The 19,513-nt window shown below is 43.0% G+C and overlaps 1 protein-coding gene across 2 annotated transcripts in view; it reads right to left on the bottom strand.

Annotated features, from left to right (window-relative positions):
* LOC104818207 (KDEL-tailed cysteine endopeptidase CEP2-like) overlaps positions 1–15,856 on the bottom strand; it is a 21,629-nt gene extending 5,773 nt beyond the window's left edge. The window contains exons 1-2 of one of the 2 annotated variants that reach the window (XM_010547690.2): positions 15,213–15,856; positions 14,238–14,473 (exon numbers count right to left, since the gene is read on the bottom strand). In XM_010547690.2, the coding sequence (XP_010545992.1) occupies positions 14,238–14,473; positions 15,213–15,657 (681 nt within the window). In that variant the 5' untranslated portion in view covers positions 15,658–15,856. The remainder of the gene's footprint in view (positions 1–14,237; positions 14,474–15,212) is intronic. The other variant, XM_010547691.2, reaches the window with a different exon arrangement.
* Between the last annotated feature and the right edge of the window lie 3,657 nt (positions 15,857–19,513).

Genomic DNA, 19,513 nt, shown 5'->3' on the forward strand with positions numbered 1-19,513 from the left:
AAGTTTTATTATGTATCATTATTATCATGTACTAGAATGTTCTTAGGAGTAGTATATATATGTGTATTCTTGTAGAATTTGAAATAACAAAAATATTCTTTTTCTTTTTTATATGGTATTAGAGCTAGAAATCGTCTAACCGACGTTTTTTTTTTCCCAAACCCTACCGCCATCTTCCTCGTTCTTCTTCTTACATTCGATCATGGCTGTTGAAAACTCTTCTTCCACCACCTCTGACATTCCGAGCGATACCGTTTTCCCCTATGATTCTAGCAGCACTGCCAATCCTCTTCTCAATATCAATGTCTCCAGCGTGTCTAAGCTCACGGCCATGAACTACATCACGTGGAGCGTGCAAATCCGAGCTCTTCTGCAGGGGTACAACCTCGACTGCTTTCTGGATCCCGCAAACAATCAACCGGCCACACTCTCTGTCGACAATGCGGTCACTGCCAATCCCAAGTATGGTCCTTGGTTCCGCCAAGATCGTCTGGTATTTTCTGCTCTTCTTGGCTCGGTCTCTCCTTCATGTCAGGCACTGATTGCCTCTGCCGCTTCCTCTGGTGATGCTTGGCAAACTCTTGCCACTACGTACGGTCGATCAAGCCGCGGACATCTCAAACAAATTAAGGATCAACTCTGTCGCTTCACCAAAGGCACCAAAAGCATAGATGAATATATGCACTTCTACAAAGTGAAAGTGGATGAGCTTTCTCTTCTCGGCAAGCCCTTGGACCACGAAGATCTACTTGATTTCATCCTTGCTGGTCTCGGCGATGATTTCAAACCTGTCAAGGATGTTGTCCACGCTAAGGACTCACCCATGTCCTTCATTGAGCTTCACGAGAAGCTGTTGAATCACGAAGCCGACATCTCTGCCTCACAATCTGTCACTTCAGATTTTCCTGTCACAGCAATTGTTGCCCAACACAAGCCTCGCTCCCCCTGGCGTGGCAACTCTCACCCTCCATATGAACCTCGTGGCTCTTGCTCTTCCTCGGGCCGTGGCTATCTCGTTAAATGCCAGCTTTGTGGTACTCAAGGCCACAGCGCTCGCTTTTGCCGCCTTCTCCGATCTCAGCCTGGTATATTGCCTTCTCCGATGTCATTTGATTCTCGCCGGTCTTCCTGGCAACCCAACGCCAACACAGCTGCTCTATCCGGCTCTGCTTCTCAGTCATGGATCTTGGACTCTAGCGCATCCCACCACATCACTGCTGATTTTGACAATCTCTCGTTGCACTCTCCTTATTCAGGCACCGACGAAGTTGTTGTCGGGGATGGTTCTGGCCTCGCGATCACACACTCGGGTTTCACTCACCTTCTTACCTCTTCTCGACCCTTTTCTCTCCATAATGTTTTGCTTGTTCCTGCAATTCATAAAAATCTTGTTTCCATTCATCAACTGTGTCGCTCTAATGATGTCTCTGTTGAATTTTTCTTCCACTCTTTTCAGGTCAAGGATCGAACAACGGGGGCAATCCTAGCCCAAGGAAAGCTCCGTAACGACGTGTACGAGTGGCCAACTCTTTCGTCTCCTTCCTTGTCCTCTATTTCCGCATTTTCCAGTATCAAATCGACGGTGTGTGCTTGGCATTCCAGGCTTGGTCACCCTTCGGTTGAAATTCTTAATAAAGTTTTGTGTCGTCTTTCCTTGCCTTCGTCTTCGTCTTCGAGTCTATCTTTCCATTGTGAGTCATGCTCTATCAATAAAAGTCATAAATTACCATTTTTCTCTTCCTCTGTTCTGTCTTCCCGTCCTCTTGAAGTCGTTTTCTCGGATGTGTGGATGTCTCCTATTGAATCTTTCGACTGGTATAGATATTATGTTGTCTTCGTTGATCATTTCACCCGCTACACCTTGCTCTATCCCTTAAAACGTAAATCTCATGTTTCTGATATCTTTGTCAGATTCAAGTCCCTTGTTGAGACCCGGTTTCAGTCCAAACTTATGTCTCTTTATTCTGATAACGGCAGAGAATATGTTGCTCTTAAGCACTATCTCTCTGTCAATGGAATCTCTCATTATACAACACATTCTCATACTCCGGAACACAATGGCATTTCCGAACGGAAACATCGCCATATCGTGGAAACCGGACTCACGCTCTTAACTCACTCATCAATCCCTTCTACATATTGGACTCTTGCATTTTCGGCTGCCGTGTACCTTATCAATCGGCTGCCAACTTCTGTCCTCTCATTTCGTTCTCCCTTTGAGGCTATATATAACGTTTCCCCGAACTACTCTAAACTCCGTGTTTTCGGTTGTCTCTGCTTTCCTTGGCTCCGTCCTTACTCATCTCATAAACTTCAGTCTCAGTCCTCTCCTTGCGTTTTTGTCGGCTACTCTCTTTCGCAGAGTGCATTTCTTTGTCTCCATGTTTCTTCCTCACGCATTTTTGTCTCTCGTCAATTTTTCGAGTCAGAATTTCCGTTTCCTCGTTTGTTCTCTGAGTCTTTTGGTTCTGATTCATCTCCTCTTGCGTCCTCCCATGTTCTGTCGTCCTTTTCTCTCATTCCGTGTTGGCCCACTCCTACTCTGCCGTCACCTGCCCTTGTTGCTTCTCCGACCAATCCTACCCAACCTTTATCCTCGACTCGACCGTCAAACTTCCCCTCTGCTTCACCTCCTGATATACCGTCCCAAGAACCTTCTCCTCTACCTATTGTTAACCAACCATCTCTTCCTTCTTCTTCATCTCTCACTAACCTTCACCCGATGACAACAAGATCCAAAAACCAGATTTTTAAACCAAACACAAAAGTCTCCCTCTCAACCTCTCTTTCTTCTTCCCTCGAAACTGAACCCACTTGTGTATCGCAGGCTATGAAAGATCCTCGATGACACTCCGCCATGTCTGAAGAGTTCAACGCACTGATCCGGAATGGAACGTGGAGCCTCGTTCCTCCTAATCCGGCCTATAATGTTGTGGGATGTAAGTGGGTATTTCGCACTAAATGAAATTCTGATGGCTCTATTGGCAGGTTCAAAGCTCGGTTGGTCGCTAAAGGTTTTCATCAACGTCCCGGTGTTGACTTCACCGAGACTTTCAGTCCCGTGGTTAAGCATGCCACCATCCGAGTCATTCTCAGCATCGCTGTCTCCCGTGGCTGGCCTCTACGTCAACTCGACGTTAATAATGCTGTCCTTCAAGGTACTCTCCATGATGATGTGTTCATGGTACAGCCGGCTGGGTTTATTGATCGTGATCGCCCCTCGTTTGTCTGTAAACTTCACAAGGCATTATATGGGCTCAAACAGGCTCCTCAGGCCTGGTTTCACGAACTTCGTCAATTCTTGCTTCATTCGGGTTTCATCAGCTCTCTCTCAGACTCATCGTTGTTCATTCTCCGTCAAGGCAGCACCATCATATATCTTCTCGTCTATGTCGACGATATCATTGTTACCGGGAATGATGCGGTGGCTGTCCAGTCCTTTATTGCTCATCTTGCAGCTCGGTTTTCTCTCAAAGACCTCGATGATCTCTCATACTTCCTTGGTGTCGAGGTCACTCGCACAGTCCATGGTCTCCATCTTACTCAACGCCGCTACACATCAGATGTTTTATCCCGTCATAATATGGATGCTGCGAAACCCGTTCCGACGCCCTTAGCTTCAACCACTGTCCTCTCCAGGAAATCTGGCTCTCCTTTAGCTGATCCGTCTGCATATCGGAAAATCCTCGGCAGCTTGCAATATCTTCTCTTCACACGTCCGGATATCGCATATGCCGTTAATAAACTCTCTCAGTATATGCACTCTCCTACCTCGGAATATTGGCAGGCAGTTAAACAGATACTTCGGTATGTTGGTGGCACTCGAAACATGGGTCTCTTCTTCTCATGTTCGAATTCCACAATTCTTCATGCCTTCTCTGATGCCGATTGGGGCGGAGATCGTGATGATTTCGGATCCACCGGTGCCAACATTGTTTACTTGGGTCGTCATCTTGTTTTTTGGTCCTCCAAAAAGCAGCGTTTTTCAGCGAAATCCTCCACAGAAGCTGAGTACAAGTCCGTCTCGACCACTGCCTCTGAAGTCCAATGGATTGCCTCGCTGCTATCTGAACTTGGATTTCCTTCGCCAACTTGCCCTGTTATCTACTGCGATAATGTGGGTGCTACTTACCTTTCGGCCAATCCGGTCTTTCATTCAAGAATGAAACACGTCGCCATTGACTACCATTTTATTCATGGTCTCGTCCAAGCTGAGAAACTTCGTGTCGTTCATGTATCTTCGGATGATCAACTCGCCGATACTCTGACCAAAGCTCTACCGAAGACTCGGTTTGAACTGCTTCGTACCAAGATCGGTCTCTCTCTCGTGCCCGATCTTGCGGGGGCATGTTAGAGGATATTATTGGAGCATTCATTTGTTCCTAGTTTTTGGTTATTTAGAAATGTGTGTTCAATGCTTGGTAATTGTTTCTAGTTTTTACAAACTATTTATTTTATATTAGACTAAGTTTTATTATGTATCATTATTATCATATCCTCTCTCGTGCCCGATCTTGCGGGGGCATGTTAGAGGATATTATTGGAGCATTCATTTGTTCCTAATTTTTGGTTATTTAGAAATGTGAGTTCAAGGCTTGGTAATTGTTCTAGATTTTACAAACTATTTATTTTATATTAGACTAAGTTTTATTATGTATCATTATTATCATGTGCTAGAATGTTCTTAGGAGTAGTATATATATGTATATTCTTGTAGAATTTGCAATAATAAAAATATTCTTGTTCCTTGGCTTATATCAAGATTTCGATATCTAAATCGGTCCATGTAAATCGATCTTCCCTGATGATGAGTTACACACCCTCTCGGCATTGACAACAATGACGAACAGACTTTCTCTGTTCCTGTTCTGCCTCGGAGAAGTGTCCGACTTCAACAGAAGCGTTATGCTCAACTTCAACAAGATCACCAAGACTCGGAGGCGGGACATCACGCGGTACTCTATCCTTTACATGATTATTATTCCTTGTCCCATCTTGATTTCCATGAGCAGGCCTTTCTTAGTGGGCTGGACAAATCCGATGATCCCTGCACTTACGAGGAGGCCAAGGTTCTAACTGTATGGCAAAGAGCCATGGCTGATGAACTACAGGCTCTGGACAAGAATAAGACACGAGAACCAGTCGTGTTACCTACGGACAAAAAGGCCGTGGGATGCAAATGGGTATTCAAGACCAAGTTTCGAAGTGACGGTAGTATTGAACGTCATAAAGCACGACTTGTGGCCAAAGGATTCACACAAACTTACGGGGAAGATTACACCGACACCTTCGCTCCGGTTGCTAAACTCTCTACAGTTTGTGTTTTGTTTTCTCTGGCTATTAATCTCGATTGGTCTCTTTGGAAGATGGACGTTAAGAACGCCTTCCTTCAAGGAGACTTAGACGAAGAAATTTACATGAAACCACCTCCCGGATACGAACTCGATAAGGGACTAGTGTGTCGTCTCAAAAAGTCCATCTACGGCCTTAAACAGTCCCCTCGAGCATGGTACCAAAAATTACATGATGCTTTACTCGCCTATGGCTTTACTCGGAGTAATTCTGATCATTCTCTCTTTATTCTCTCTCTTTCTCATGGTTGTTGTTTTACTTATTTATGTCGATGATATTATTCTCACGGGCGCATCTTCTCAAGGGATAGCCGAAACTAAAGCATACTTGCAGGACACGTTTGACATTAAAGATCTTGGCGAGCTTTGTTACTTCCTTGGTGTTGAAGTCTTGCGATCTCCATCTGGATTGTTTTTGTCACAATGCCAGTATACCCTCGACTTGCTTAGCACAGCAGGAAAACTCGGTGCCAAGCCTACCCCGACACCCCTTGAGAGCAACTACAAAGACATCTCGGATTCTACACCGTTTCACGACATCGAACGCTTCCGCCGTATCGTAGGTAAGCTTATTTACTTGATCCTCACTCGTCCTGATTTGAGTTTTGTTATAAACCAGGTTAGCCAATGGATGCATGCCCCACACAACATCATTGGTGTATGGTTGAACGCATTCTTCGGTATTGATAACATGTATTTTGGTGACATTTTGGTATAGGATGTCTAGTGCATTTTACTCGGTTTTGCATATTTATAGGCATTCTAGAGCATATTTGGTCTCGATATTGCTTGGTTGCTTTCTTTGGTGTCAAAACAGGTATTCATGCATAAAAGAGAGCAAAAGGAGTGGAAAACATGGACAGACATCACAGACGAAACGGGAACATTTAGAGTTGTTCCGGGGAAAAACACGAAGCCTAAAAAGTCAGATCTTATAAGTCTAATAACTTCCACTCTATAAGTCCAAATTGTGTGTTCTCTACCTCATTGGAAAGCTCTCTTCAATATCTACGCCTAGACACCAAGGTCGCACAAATCCGACATTGGAGCAGAAAGTTATGAGCAAATCTGTCAAGCATGTTTGAGTTGAAATCGACACGGACCGTGTTGCATACGACACGGCCGTGTTGTGTCCGTGCTGAAAAAAGTGAAGTTTTGCTCAGAGAATTGACACGGACCGTGTTGTCATTCGACACGGCCGTGTTGATTCAAACTCGCCCGTGTTCAATCCATGTCTAAAGTGCATATTTTTAACAGAGAATTGACACAGACCGTATTGCATTTGACACGGCCGTGTTGCATTACGGGAAAACTTCCTATTTTGCATCCGGACTTCCGTTTTCAGCAAAGGAAGAAACCGAGCCGCGAAGCCAATAAAGAGAGGACGTTTTAGACTTCAGAAATCATCGAGAGATCACAGGAGAAGGCAGAGAACTCGAGAGAGAATCAAGACGGAGTTTCCCGGGAGCAGAGATTGAAGAATCGTCGTCGAGAGATCGCTGCGAGTCTTCTTTATCTGTTTCTATGTTTCTTCTCATTGATTTGAACTCATTTGTTGTTATGGATAGTGAGTAGTCGTTTCACTGTAGCTATGGATTTAACCTTGTAGGGATTTGTTTAGTTTTTATTTTCCGAGACTACGTTATTGATACTCGTCGGTTTGATTGAATTGAGTTTATTGCTTTTGATCTTCTTGGCCAGTTGATTGATTGATCTTAGATTCTGATTGACAACTATAGTTGGAATTAGATTCGGAAAGAATTCATTGAATGAATTGATTAAGACTATTGAAAGATAGGTTAACCGGTTTAGGAACTGTGATAGTGATTGTTAATGCGTTTGATATTTTAATATATTAGGTTGAGAGATCGATAGGTTAAATTATTGGATAGTGGATTTAGGACTTGAGAGAGCCAAATCTGATATAGAACTTGAGATCCCCGATTAGAGTTCGATATTCGTAGATTCTCCATCCTTAGAAACAATCCCTGCGCATTAAGGTTATTTCGAAGCTACGGTGATTTATCTATCTGGTTTTACTTAGTTAGTTTATTGCTTTATTTTCGATATTCACATACTTCGTTCCATATTTTCTGATCTAATTCTTGGTTGAGTCTTGTTCCTAGAGTTAACTATTCCCTGTGTTCGACCCTGGTACTACAGTTGATCCGTATCCTTGTGGTATTCGTTGTATCTAGGTTTTTATCACTTCAGCATTATTTCTATACCTAGATTTGCGTTATCAGGTATTTCAAAGGCATTGCCGGGGAGTAGTTTAGCGCTAGGATAAAGATTCCTTCGAATCTAGATTTTGTTTTTCTCTTTTCTTTTTTCTTTTCCCTCGATTTCTCTATCTATTCTTTGTGTTTGTTCTACTTTCTGATGTGCAGACTTCCGGTGTATGATCTGGAGTTCTGGGCCTGACAACCTAGTACCTCTTGATCCTAAAATCGAGAAGTCCGCTAAGCGCAGTCGAAAGAAGAAACGACAGCAAAGAAAGATGGAGGAACGTGCTATAGTTGCTGAGAACAACAATGACACTTATGGGGCATACCTTCAGCCTAAGTACATTCAGCAGCTTTCATGCATTCGTCGGCCTGACATCGACCGTAACAATTTTGAGTTTCAACCGGCATTCATCAATATGCTGAGCTCATCGGCTTTCAGGGGCACACCTAATGAAGACCCGATCCCTCACTTGACTCGATTCAAGCTACTATGCTAGTCAGTGAGGACAGTCCGCGGAGTTATCGATGAGTCTCTCATGCTCATGGCCTTTCCATTCTCCTTAATGGATACTGCTCTGGAATGACTCTACACATTACCTCCAGATTCCATATTCTCATGGGAACAGATGCAAGAAAAGTTCATGCAGCGGTTCTTCCCCGCTAGCAAGACCCAGCTCGCGAAACAACAGATTAACTCATTTTTGTAGGAACCTGATGAATCCTTACGTGAAGCTTGGGATCGCTTTCAAGGATACCAGAGAACATGTTCTCACCATGGATGGGATAAAAGGTACCTTATTTCCACTTTCTTGCAGGGATTAAAGGAGGACACTTGGGTTCTTATTCGAGTAGCAAGTGGAGGAAGCCTCAACGAAAAGTCATTCGACTTCATAGAGCAACAAATCAACAAGATGGCTAACGAGTGTGCTCCCTCTCACGAGTTTATAAAAAACGTTAGCCTCAAAGACAATCGTGCAGGTAAGGAAAGTCTATATGAAATTCAGGCATTACGTGCAGAATTGGCAAAACTTAAAATGCAGGTTGAGAATGCCCATCAGATCTCAGACTTAGACACATCAGCCAACGGGTATAAGATTGAAGACGTCTACTATGTAGATAACAACCTGTACTCGAACGTGTCCAATTCGGGGTGGAAGAATCATCCAAACTTCTCGTACACGAATTCTTCCAACGTCTTGAATACTCCCCATGGAAATTTCGGTGGTCCGTCTAATCAGGGTCTTTCTCAAGGACATCAACCTCGACCCCCGATCTTTCCCACAACATCAGAATCAGGCCGTTCAACACTACCTAGCGCCTTTTCAATCTCAGCAGAATTACGCTCCGTCTCCGCCTCCACCACAGGTAGATTTTGACCTCGATCTTAAGTCTATGTTCGCACAGCTTATGCAGGGTCAAGAAGTCATTCGCACCGAGATGCGTGAACATTAACAGAAGACCGACTCCCATTTCAAGCTTGTCGATAATCAAATAACTCAACTTGCTGCCTCTATACATTCGCGACCTCAAGGATCACTTCCAAGAGAGCACTGCAATGCAGTGTTCTTAAGAAGCGAGAAGCAACTTGAGGATGTCGTCCCCCTACTCTTGAAAAAGGTGAGTCTTTTTACTCTAGATCTGCGATCGCCACTAACATTCAGTCTGCAGATACTCCAGTTAAGATGAGATGTGAGGAAGAACCAAAGTATGTACCTCCACCTCCCAGACCTCCTCCAGTTCCATTCCCTTCACGACTTGTGCAACAAAAAGAGGCCAGCCAGTTTAAGCGCTTCACGGACATGATAAAGAAATTGGAGATCACAATACCTTTTCATGAGGTAATCACTCAAATGCCCTCCTATGCCAAATTTCTTAAGGATATTCTGGCTAGGAAGAAGACAGTGGAAAAGGAGACAGTAGCATTAACCAAAGAGTGCAGTGCTGTTTTTCAACATGATTTGCCCCGTAAGATGGCAGACCCAGGTAGTTTCTCCATTCCTTGCAAACTGGGCAATCTCTTTATTGAACAGACGTTATGTGATCTAGGAATAAGCGTAAAGTCTAATGTCATTGTCGATCTTCAAGAGACTAGGTGTGGGTGAACTCAAACCCATACAAATGATATTACAGTTTGCAGATAGGTCGACCAAACGACCTGCAGGTATACTAGAGGATATGTCACTTAAGGTGGGTGATTATTACATACCTGTCGATTTTGTGGTTCTTGACATGGATGCAGATTCAAGCATGCCTATCATTCTAGGGCGTCCCTTTCTTAACACAGCAGATGTCGTCATCCACGTCAGAGCGGATCGTCTTACTATGTCCATTGGAGACGAGAAAATAGAATTCATGCTCAATCAAGATCACAATCCAGACGAAAGTGTGAAATCTATTTGTTCAGTTTACAAGCTCAAAACGCCTAAGAACCAGGACCACATACACAAGGTTAAGAGAGGACCAGATTCAGATAGGACAAAAGTTAAGAAAGAAGCTAACATGGTTGAGCAGGTCACTAACTCATCACACCATCGTGAGAACTGGCTCGAATCTCATGCATCACCACCAGATTTTTCTCTACTAGGTACGCCTCATTTCTCAAACTCTTTTTGTTGTAGAGATGCTCTTAAACTTCATGATCCAGTTTGGCAGAAGATCGATAATCTTCGCCCATTAGACCGATCCGATAGTTGAGAGAGTTTGGTCAAGCTAAAGACCCTAAACAAGCGCTCCCGAGAGGCAACTCGAGTTCTTAGGTTAGTTTTCTTTTCTTTCTGTTTATTTTTGCATCGGATATTGGTTTGTGTCTCTTATCACCAGGTTGAGTTCTAATGAAGAATTGAGGAGGCGAGGAAGCTAGCTATGCGATAGACGTAGGCAGACTTAAGCGCGAGTGAACGAACATCGCGAGCTAAGTATATATTCTTTTTCCTTCTTGATTTTCTTCTCTTTTGACTCATTTTATTGGTTGCCTCTACTAGACGAGAATTGACACCGAGGACAGTGTCCAGTTCAAGTCTGGGGAGGATTCGTCTAACGCCAAACCATATCCATATAGAGTAGTGTTGCATGCATTTTTCTCTTTTATTTTCACTTTTTAGTTGCATGTGCATATAAGATGCATTAGGATCATATAGTTTGTTGTTAGGGTTATGCATTTACATATAGTATTTAGGACATGTAAGATCACGTGCATAAAACCGTTTTGAGTATTGATGTGATGATCTATGGCATGAGAGAGTAGAAACGTCTTGAAAACATTGTGATCCCTTGAACGTGGTTATGTTTTGTTGAATTGATTGCTTGACCTTTAGGATTTTCTAGAATGGCTTGTGGGATAGAAATCGTTGGTTGGAACTCATGGGACCGATGGTTTCTAGCCAAGAGAAACTCTATAAGAAACTTTCTCATGTTTTCTCAAATCGGTAAAGTCTATTATCAAATGCATTTTTATTTCTTTATGTGCAGAAAAAGATAGTGAGCATCTCTACACTCCGCTGTCATTATCTCGTCAACGAAAATCGTTCGAGGACATGAGTGCATCAATTAAATGGTTCGGGTCTAAGTTGTGGGTCGGGTCATCCAATGAATAAAATCGACAAAAAGAGCGATTATGAACCCTTCAACTTCAACGTCTCAGGAACCCGAGATGCTAGCAAAAGAAAAAAAATCTAGCTAGATGAAAGAAAAAAATAGAGAAGAAGAAAAAGAATGAATACCGAAAGCGTAGACTAGATACGATTAGGTAGAATGGCGTGATAGGTTCGAGAAACATGCTTGATAGATGATTGAAATTCTTGGATTGGTTCTTGGTAGCGGTATAGATCCCGTAGCTAGGAAAGACTATCCTTTAGAGAGGGAGATCATACTAGATAGACTTGATCATTGTTCACGGGGATCTAGGTCAGATAGAGGTTTCGCTCTCGATTATCATTTTGAGTTATGTCATTGTCTCGCCCTCCTTTCAGACCGCTTTTCACGGAATATTTGCTCGAGGACGAGCAAAGGTTTAAGTCTGGGGGAGTTTGATAACATGTATTTTGGTGACATTTTGATATAGGATGTCTAGTGCCTTTTACTCGGTTTTGCATATTTATAGGCATTCTAGAGCATATTTGGTCTCGACATTGCTTGGTTGCTTTCTTTGTGTCAAAACAGGTATTCATGCATAAAAGAGAGCAAAATGAGTGGAAAACATGGACTACGGAACATCACAGACGAAACGGGAACATTTGGAGTTGTTCCGGGGAAAAACACGAAGCCTAAAAAGTCAGATCTTATAAGTCTAATAACTTCCATTATATAAGTCCAAATTCTACGTTCTCTATCTCATTGGAAAGCTCTCTTCAATATCTACGCAAGACACTAAGATCGCACAAATCCGACATTGGAACAGAAAGTTATGAGCAAATCTGTCAAGCATGTTCGAGTTGAAGAATCGACACGGACCGTGTTGCATTCGACACGGCTGTGTTGTGTCCGTGCTGAAAAAAGTGAAGTTTTGCTCAGAGAATTGACACGGACCGTGTTGTCATTCGACACGGCCGTGTTGATTCAAACTCGCCTGTGTTCAGTCCATGTCTAAAGTGCATATTTTTAACAGAGAATTGACACATACCGTATTGCATTCGACACGGCCGTGTTGCATTACGGGAAAACTTCCTATTTTGCATCCGGACTTCCGTTTTCAGCAAAGGAAGAAACCGAGCCGCGAAGCCAATAAAGAGAGGACGTCTTAGACTTCAGAAATCATCGAGAGATCACAGGAGAAGCCAGAGAACTCGAGAGAGAATCAAGACGGAGTTTTTCGGGAGCAGAGATTGAAGAATCGTCGTCGAGAGATCGCTGCGAGTCTTTTTTATCTGTTTCTATGTTTCTTCTCAGACGGAGTTTTTCGGGAGCAGAGATTGAAGAATCGTCGTCGAGAGATCGCTGCGAGTCTTTTTTATCTGTTTCTATGTTTCTTCTCATTGATTTGAACTCGTTTGTTGTTATGGGTAGTGAGTAGTCGTTTCACTGTGGCTAGGGATTTAACCTTGTAGGGATTTATTTAGTTTTTATTTTCCGAGACTACGTTATCGATACTCGTCGGTTTGATTGAATTGAGTTTATTGCTTTTGATCTTCTTGGCCAGTTGATTGATTGATATTAGATTCTGATTGACAAAGAGAGTTGGAATTAGATTCGGAATGAATTCATTGAATGAATTGATTAAGACTATTGAAAGATAGGTTAACCGGTTTAGTAACTGTGATAGTGATTGTTAATGCGTTTGATATTTTAATCTATTAGGTTGAGAGATCGATAGGTTAAATTATTGGATAGTTGATTTAGGATTTGAGAGAGCCAAATCTGATATTAGAACTTGAGATCCCCGATTAGAGTTCGATATTCATAGATTCTCCATCCTTAGAAACAATCTCTGCGCGTTAAGATTATCCCGAACCTACGGTGATTTATCTATCTGATTTTACTTAGTTAGTTTATTGCTTTATTTTCGATATTCACATACTTCGTTCCATATTTTCTGATCTAATTCTTGGTTGAGTCTTGTTCCTAGAGTTAACTATTCCCTGTGTTCGACCCTGGTACTACAGTTGATCCGTATCCTTGCGGTATTCGTTGTATCTAGGTTTTTATCACTTGAACATTATTTCTATACCTAGATTTTCGTTATCAGGTATTTCAAAGGCTCGCCGGGCAAGGGGATTTGAATGACTAAGAACAATCACACCACCATCGTCGGCTACTATGACGCGGATTGAGCCGGTGACAAAAGCTATCGCAAGTCAACTAGCGGCTATTGTACTTTCCTTGGCGGAAACTTGGTGACTTGGCGAACTAAGAAGCAATCCATTGTGGCTAGGTCGAGCGCCGAAACTGAATATCGAGCCATGGCCAACACCACTTCCGAACTCATGTGGCTACGCACACTTCTCTCCGAGCTTGGTATCTCTTCTTCAACAACAATACCCTTACATTGCGACAATCAGGCAGCCATCCATATCGCAACGAATCCAGTATTTCATGAACGTACTAAGCACATCGAAGTGGATTGCCACTTCGTTCGGGAGAAGGTTATAAACGGTCTCATTTCTCTCACATACACACCGAGCAAAGATCAACTCGCGGACATGTTCACCAAGGCAACCACCAAGGACACGCTTCACACTCTCTTGTCCAAGCTTGGTATGCTCGATCCTCACATTCCAAGCTTGAGGGGGAATATTAGTGGACATGGGCTTGATACGTCACAGACCCAAGAACGCCAAAACTCAAGCTCCACCGATTCTCCAATACAATCTGCAATCTCGGTGTAATATCTCCAGATCAAGAAACTTCCTCTCTTTGCAAGATTCTGATCTCCCTCTAATCTCTCTTCCCTTCACGATTTTCCTCTTATGCTTCACTTTCCTTTTTCCTTTTATCCTTATTTCCTGTTTCCTCTCTGTTTCTTATTGATTCTTGACTGTATATATGTACATCTTGTCAAATTGAAGAAATACACATACTGATTATTTTCGAATCCTCTCTTGTCTTAGTCTCTTGACCTGATTTCCTATATGGTATCAGAGTTCCTATATATATATATATATATATATATATATATATATATATGTGTGTGTGTGTGTGTTTACTAATCGACACATTTGCTAACCTTTGAAGCGTCACATCTGCCATCGGCGGCTTCATAGGGATAGTTCTCTTCAGTGGTGATCCCTCCATTACGTTTAATGAACTCGAAGGCGATCTCCATTAGACCTCCGTTGCAACCTTGGTTCTGGTAAGTGTCACAATCAACGAGTTCTTGTTCAGACAATGAAACCAGTTTCTTTGTCTTGATCTGATTGATTCCTTCTACTGCTGCAACTGTTGAGAATGCCCAGCAACTCTCTGGTAACAATATATATATATATATATATATATATATATATATAGTATCCAAAACATCAGATTCATATACTGTATAAGATCGTTCCTTAGGGTTTGACGATTTCTTTGCAAAGATTTAAACTTTTTTTGGACCCATTAAACTTGGCCGAACATATATATCAAATCAAGTAATTCCGGGAATTTGTTTGTACACAATGAGATCTATACCGTATATTTATATATACCCTATATACATTCAAGTGATTCACCACATAACCAATTTGAAAGTTAAAAGACACTCTTTAAAAGGGTAAGGTTTAAGCAGCTTTTCAATGGGGGGTTTCGTGTGAAGAAAGTTATAAAATAGAAAGTTATAGAATCGTTTGAGGTCATCTAGATCGTGATTTCTGATACGGTTCAAGCCGTTTGTCAGAAAGAATGTTCTGTTCTTTATTCACATACGAATCTAGACCTAATTTTTTTTTGATAAAAAAATTAGGTCTAGACTCAAGCCTATAGATGATAGATTCAAATTACAATATGCAGAGTTTCCATATGAGAAGATATGCTATATATCCTCATTAATTTCGGTTCTTGTAATCGGGTTTTCGAAGAAAATAGATTATTTCCGATCAAAGTTTATAGATGATAGATCGAGAGCACGGCCGGGTATATCTATCGATTTCCTGATTTTCCTACGCAAATCTTATCGAAGAACATTGTTGCTTAGGTTCCAATCAAAACAAAGAGGGTTTCTTACCACACTGGCCCTGGTTCTTGACCTCAGTAACAGCTCCTTCCGCTCTCCAATCGACGGACACCGGAGTTTTCGTCACGTTCTCGTACATGAACCTTCCGGACCCGAGTTTCGGCCCATGAAACATCCGATGATGCTTCACGTTGGAACCTGCGTAAGCGTTCACGAACTCGTGGAGAGTGAGATCGGCGAACTTGTTGAGCTTGAGCTTGTAGGGTTTGTTCTTCTTGTTGGAGTTGTGGACATGCATCACGTTGTATCTGAACACGTTGAATCTCTTCTCTCTCTCGTGTAGGCTCCGAGGAACGGAGTGGTGGCTCCTCCATCTCTCGTAGAGTTTCCACAAGCTTTCCTCTGTCTCCAACTCTTTCTCGTGGAAATCGAATCCATGAGCAGCTTGGGTGAGGAAGATTGACGAGAGAAAGAGGATTAAGACAAGTTTCTTCATCTCTTTTTCTTCTTCTTTTTTGGGTTTTTGATTTATTTTGGGTTTCAACGTTTTTGTTAAAAGAAGTTGATATTTGGAGAGGTGATGGTGTTTGCAATTTATAGGCGGATGATTTAGGATACCGAGTATTAGTATAATTTAACTACAACAGCATTATAATTTACATTTCATGGAACCCGAACTTTTATTTTGAAGATTATATGTACATATACACGATACATTGGGTCAAATACAAGTATCAAATAATTAAATAGCAATATGTGCAAAACAGATGGAATATATAGCAACGAATGTTTGAATGTAAGGGTTTATAAAAATGATGGGTGTATCATACAAATATGGATACTCTATAGTTTTTACGATGTCAAATATATAATCTTAGTATCCAACACCCAATTTTATTTTATTTATTTTCCGATACTTTTGTTTTTTTGCCCATCTTCAACGGATGCAAATTGATGTGCTCTTTCATCATCTGGAAAGTATGACATCAACTTATCCATATGATTATCGTACGTGCATTTCTGAAATTTTGTTTTTTTTTTATTTGAATTTTTGTTTTGTTTTAAAAAAAACTTATATTTAAACGTTATATATGTTGAATTTTGATCTGATTTAAATTCTATTTTTATAAAAACAAAAATATTGATTTTTTTCTCAAAATAATCGGTTTTCATTTTATCTCTAATAGCTTAATATTCGATTTTAAATAAAATTATAACCAGTTAAGTTTATATTATATTGATTTTAAATATGTGTAGAGGATTTGCCCTCCGATTCCTCACAGAACACTCCGATCTCAACCCCTCGTGTGCAAGAAAAGAGAGAGAGATGCGAGACAGAGTTACGAGTTCAGTACCGAGTCCTAACACTCGGTACCTACGTCTCGGGAAGAGGAAACAGCGTTTGTCGCTAGGGTTACAGCCGGAAAACACACCGGAAACTGATCGGAATCAGTTTCTCAACACAGAGCAAGAGAGAGAGAACCTAGAGCCACACAACCGAAGAATCCAGAAAAAGTTACACGGAAATGAGAACCCCTTAGGGTTTCATAACGCGTCTCCTCCAAAATGACGATGCTGCCCCTCCGTCCTGTTGGAAGCCCCCCTCTCCATCCAAGGCTTTTGAGAGCCTCTAGTTCACACCAAGGTTTTTACTGAAGACGTGTCAACAAATCTCCACCTTCTTCCGGAAAAACCTGCAACAGAAAAAAACTACGCCACCGAATCTGTACCCTTTGTTTCCCTTTTACTTCCATTTAAACTCCACCTCCCGGCATGATCCAAGGCGCATTGGAACACCGTTATTAGAGGAGTTCTTACCGAGCGTGTCAAAAAACACGTCTCAGCGTGACACGACGCACCTAACCTACCCAAGCGAGTGTCCCCCGACACTTCCGCTTCCGAAAGTTACCTAAGACCTAGACTAGTATGACTCCCTAGACCGTCTAAGTGACCCCCTCCGGTGAAGTCTATACCTCACCAATGGCCCCTCGAGGGTCACGCCCCGACATCTACCCGTCCCCCGAGTCTATCCCGACTGCCCCGAGACTAACCTTGAGTCATACTAACACACCTAACTCTTGATCCCCGTAAAGATCAAGCGACCTATGACCTCTACCCCGGACCCCACCTACCGACTAAGGTTCCCCACGGGTTTTTACCCCGTGAAGACCCCCTAGTCGACCTATAGAAACTCTACCGAAGGCTCGGAACACGTGCAAGCACGTGCTCCACCCCGAGAGGAAACGCCCCTAGCGCTAATACCCTCACCGACTCTACCCGGTGACCCGGCATTCCCTCGCTCGCCCCTTCCCCTGAGCTTCCTACCCGAGGTAACTCCACCTAGACGTGGAGACCTCACCTCCGAACCTCCACCCGAGGAGTAGTCGGAGCATACTAGAAGTACCTCCGAATCATACTCCTGAACCGAGGCTACTACCCCCTTACCCTCGGTCTCCTCCTTCGCCCTCCGGGACCTACACTCCTTCTTATAATGTCCCTTCTTGCCGCAATACCAACACTCCACCTGGTCTTTGGCCTTCTTCTTCCCGCCACCCGATTTCTCGGGTTTGCCCTTGACCACTAATCCTTCCCCCGTACCCCGAGTAAGGGTACCCTGAGCTAGAAGCTCTAGCTCCTTCATCCTAGCTGCGGCCTTCACCTCCTCCACCGAGATAGTAGCTCGGGAATATTTCAGGACTTCCCTCAGCTGCTCATAAGCAGGAGGTAAGGAGTTCAGCAGATAAACTGCTTGATACTCCTCCTCTACCTTCACATTTAGGCTGTGAAGGTCGGACAATAGTTTCTGGAAAATGTCTAAATTCTCCTCTATTGTCCTAGAGCTGTCCATCCTAAACCCTGACACCCTCTGCATGAGGTACATCCTATTGGGGAGAGATTGCTCTATGTGCAACCGCTCTAGTTTCCTCCAGATTCCGAAGGCCGTCCTTTCGGATATGACCTTCCTTAGAACCTGATCCGCTAGAGCAAGCACTATGAGGTTCCTAGCCCTTCTACTCCTTTCTTGTCTCTCTTTGAGAGCCGGAGTGCCCGATCCCTTAGCCCCGGGTCCTAGTGACCCGGTGGAAAGAGACGTAAGACCTCCCGAATTCTCGGTTTTCCGAGCTGGAGTTTGTGGGCTCCCCTCATCAGCAACCCCCCATGTAGATGGATCATCCTCTAGTGTGTCCCCTAACCCTAAGATCTCTAAGCTAATGGACATCTTCTCCTTCCATAAGGAGAAGTCTCCCTTGCCGTCGAACTTCTCGACGTCAAGGCCGCGATACAGAGGGGCAGACATCACTAATAGGAAACCTAATCTCTAACCCGAGGATGCACTAGACCTACCCAGAACGAAACTAACCTGGGAATGACTAAACCCGACCCTAGGAGCACCTATAACCAGACCTAAGGAGTAAGACCGATCCTAAGAGGACCTAAACCTAGGTATTTTTCAACCTACCAGACCTAATAGACTCTAAACCTGCCTACCTAAGACCTGATTACGTCTAATCAGACCTACCCCAAGGCTAACACTGACCTAACCAACCTAGATCAGACCTAAACCGAGTCTATTCTGTCCCCCTAAGTCCTAATCAGACCTAAGCCAACCCAATATTGATTTACCTACCCCTGATCAGACTTGAATTAACCTAATCAGATCTAAACTAAGTCTAAACCGACCTAATTAAATCTGATCAGACCTTATCTAGCCTAATACCGACTTCTCACTCACCTAGTTCAGCCAAATCCTCTTATTCAGGCCTAACCGGACAGAATTTCTGATCAGACCTTATCTAGCCTAATACCGACTTCTCACTCACCTAGTTCAGCCAAATCCTCTTATTCAGGCCTAACCGGACAGAATTTCCGGACTCTATGACTGAGGATAGGTAACCAAAGTCTACCGCAGATCTAATCTGCCTTTACCTAGGATAGATCGACCTATACAGATCCTAAATACCCTATACCAGACAGAATGCCCTAAGAACCGGACTCTATCTAACCCAATCGAACCAATCAGACCTAAAACCAACCAATTTAAGTCCTAATCAGACACTCCTGACCCTAAACCGACCAATCTAGACCTGTTCTAATCGATACAGACCCTAAACCAGACAAACCCAGCCCTAATCAGACAAATCAGACCTAATCAGACCTAAAACCGGCCCAATCCCGATCTAAATTGACCTAAACCGGACTCTATTGTCCTAAACCGGTCCTAGATTGACCTAAACCGGTCTGGGTTATCCCGAACCGGACCTAAATTGACTCGAACCGGTCTGAACCGGTCCAATTGACCCCAAACCGGACCTGAACCGGTCCAATTGACCTGAACCGATCCGGTTTACCTA

The sequence above is a fragment of the Tarenaya hassleriana genome, unplaced genomic scaffold, assembly GCF_000463585.1.
Source record: "Tarenaya hassleriana unplaced genomic scaffold, ASM46358v1 Cleome29, whole genome shotgun sequence".
Classification (NCBI taxonomy): domain Eukaryota; kingdom Viridiplantae; phylum Streptophyta; class Magnoliopsida; order Brassicales; family Cleomaceae; genus Tarenaya; species Tarenaya hassleriana.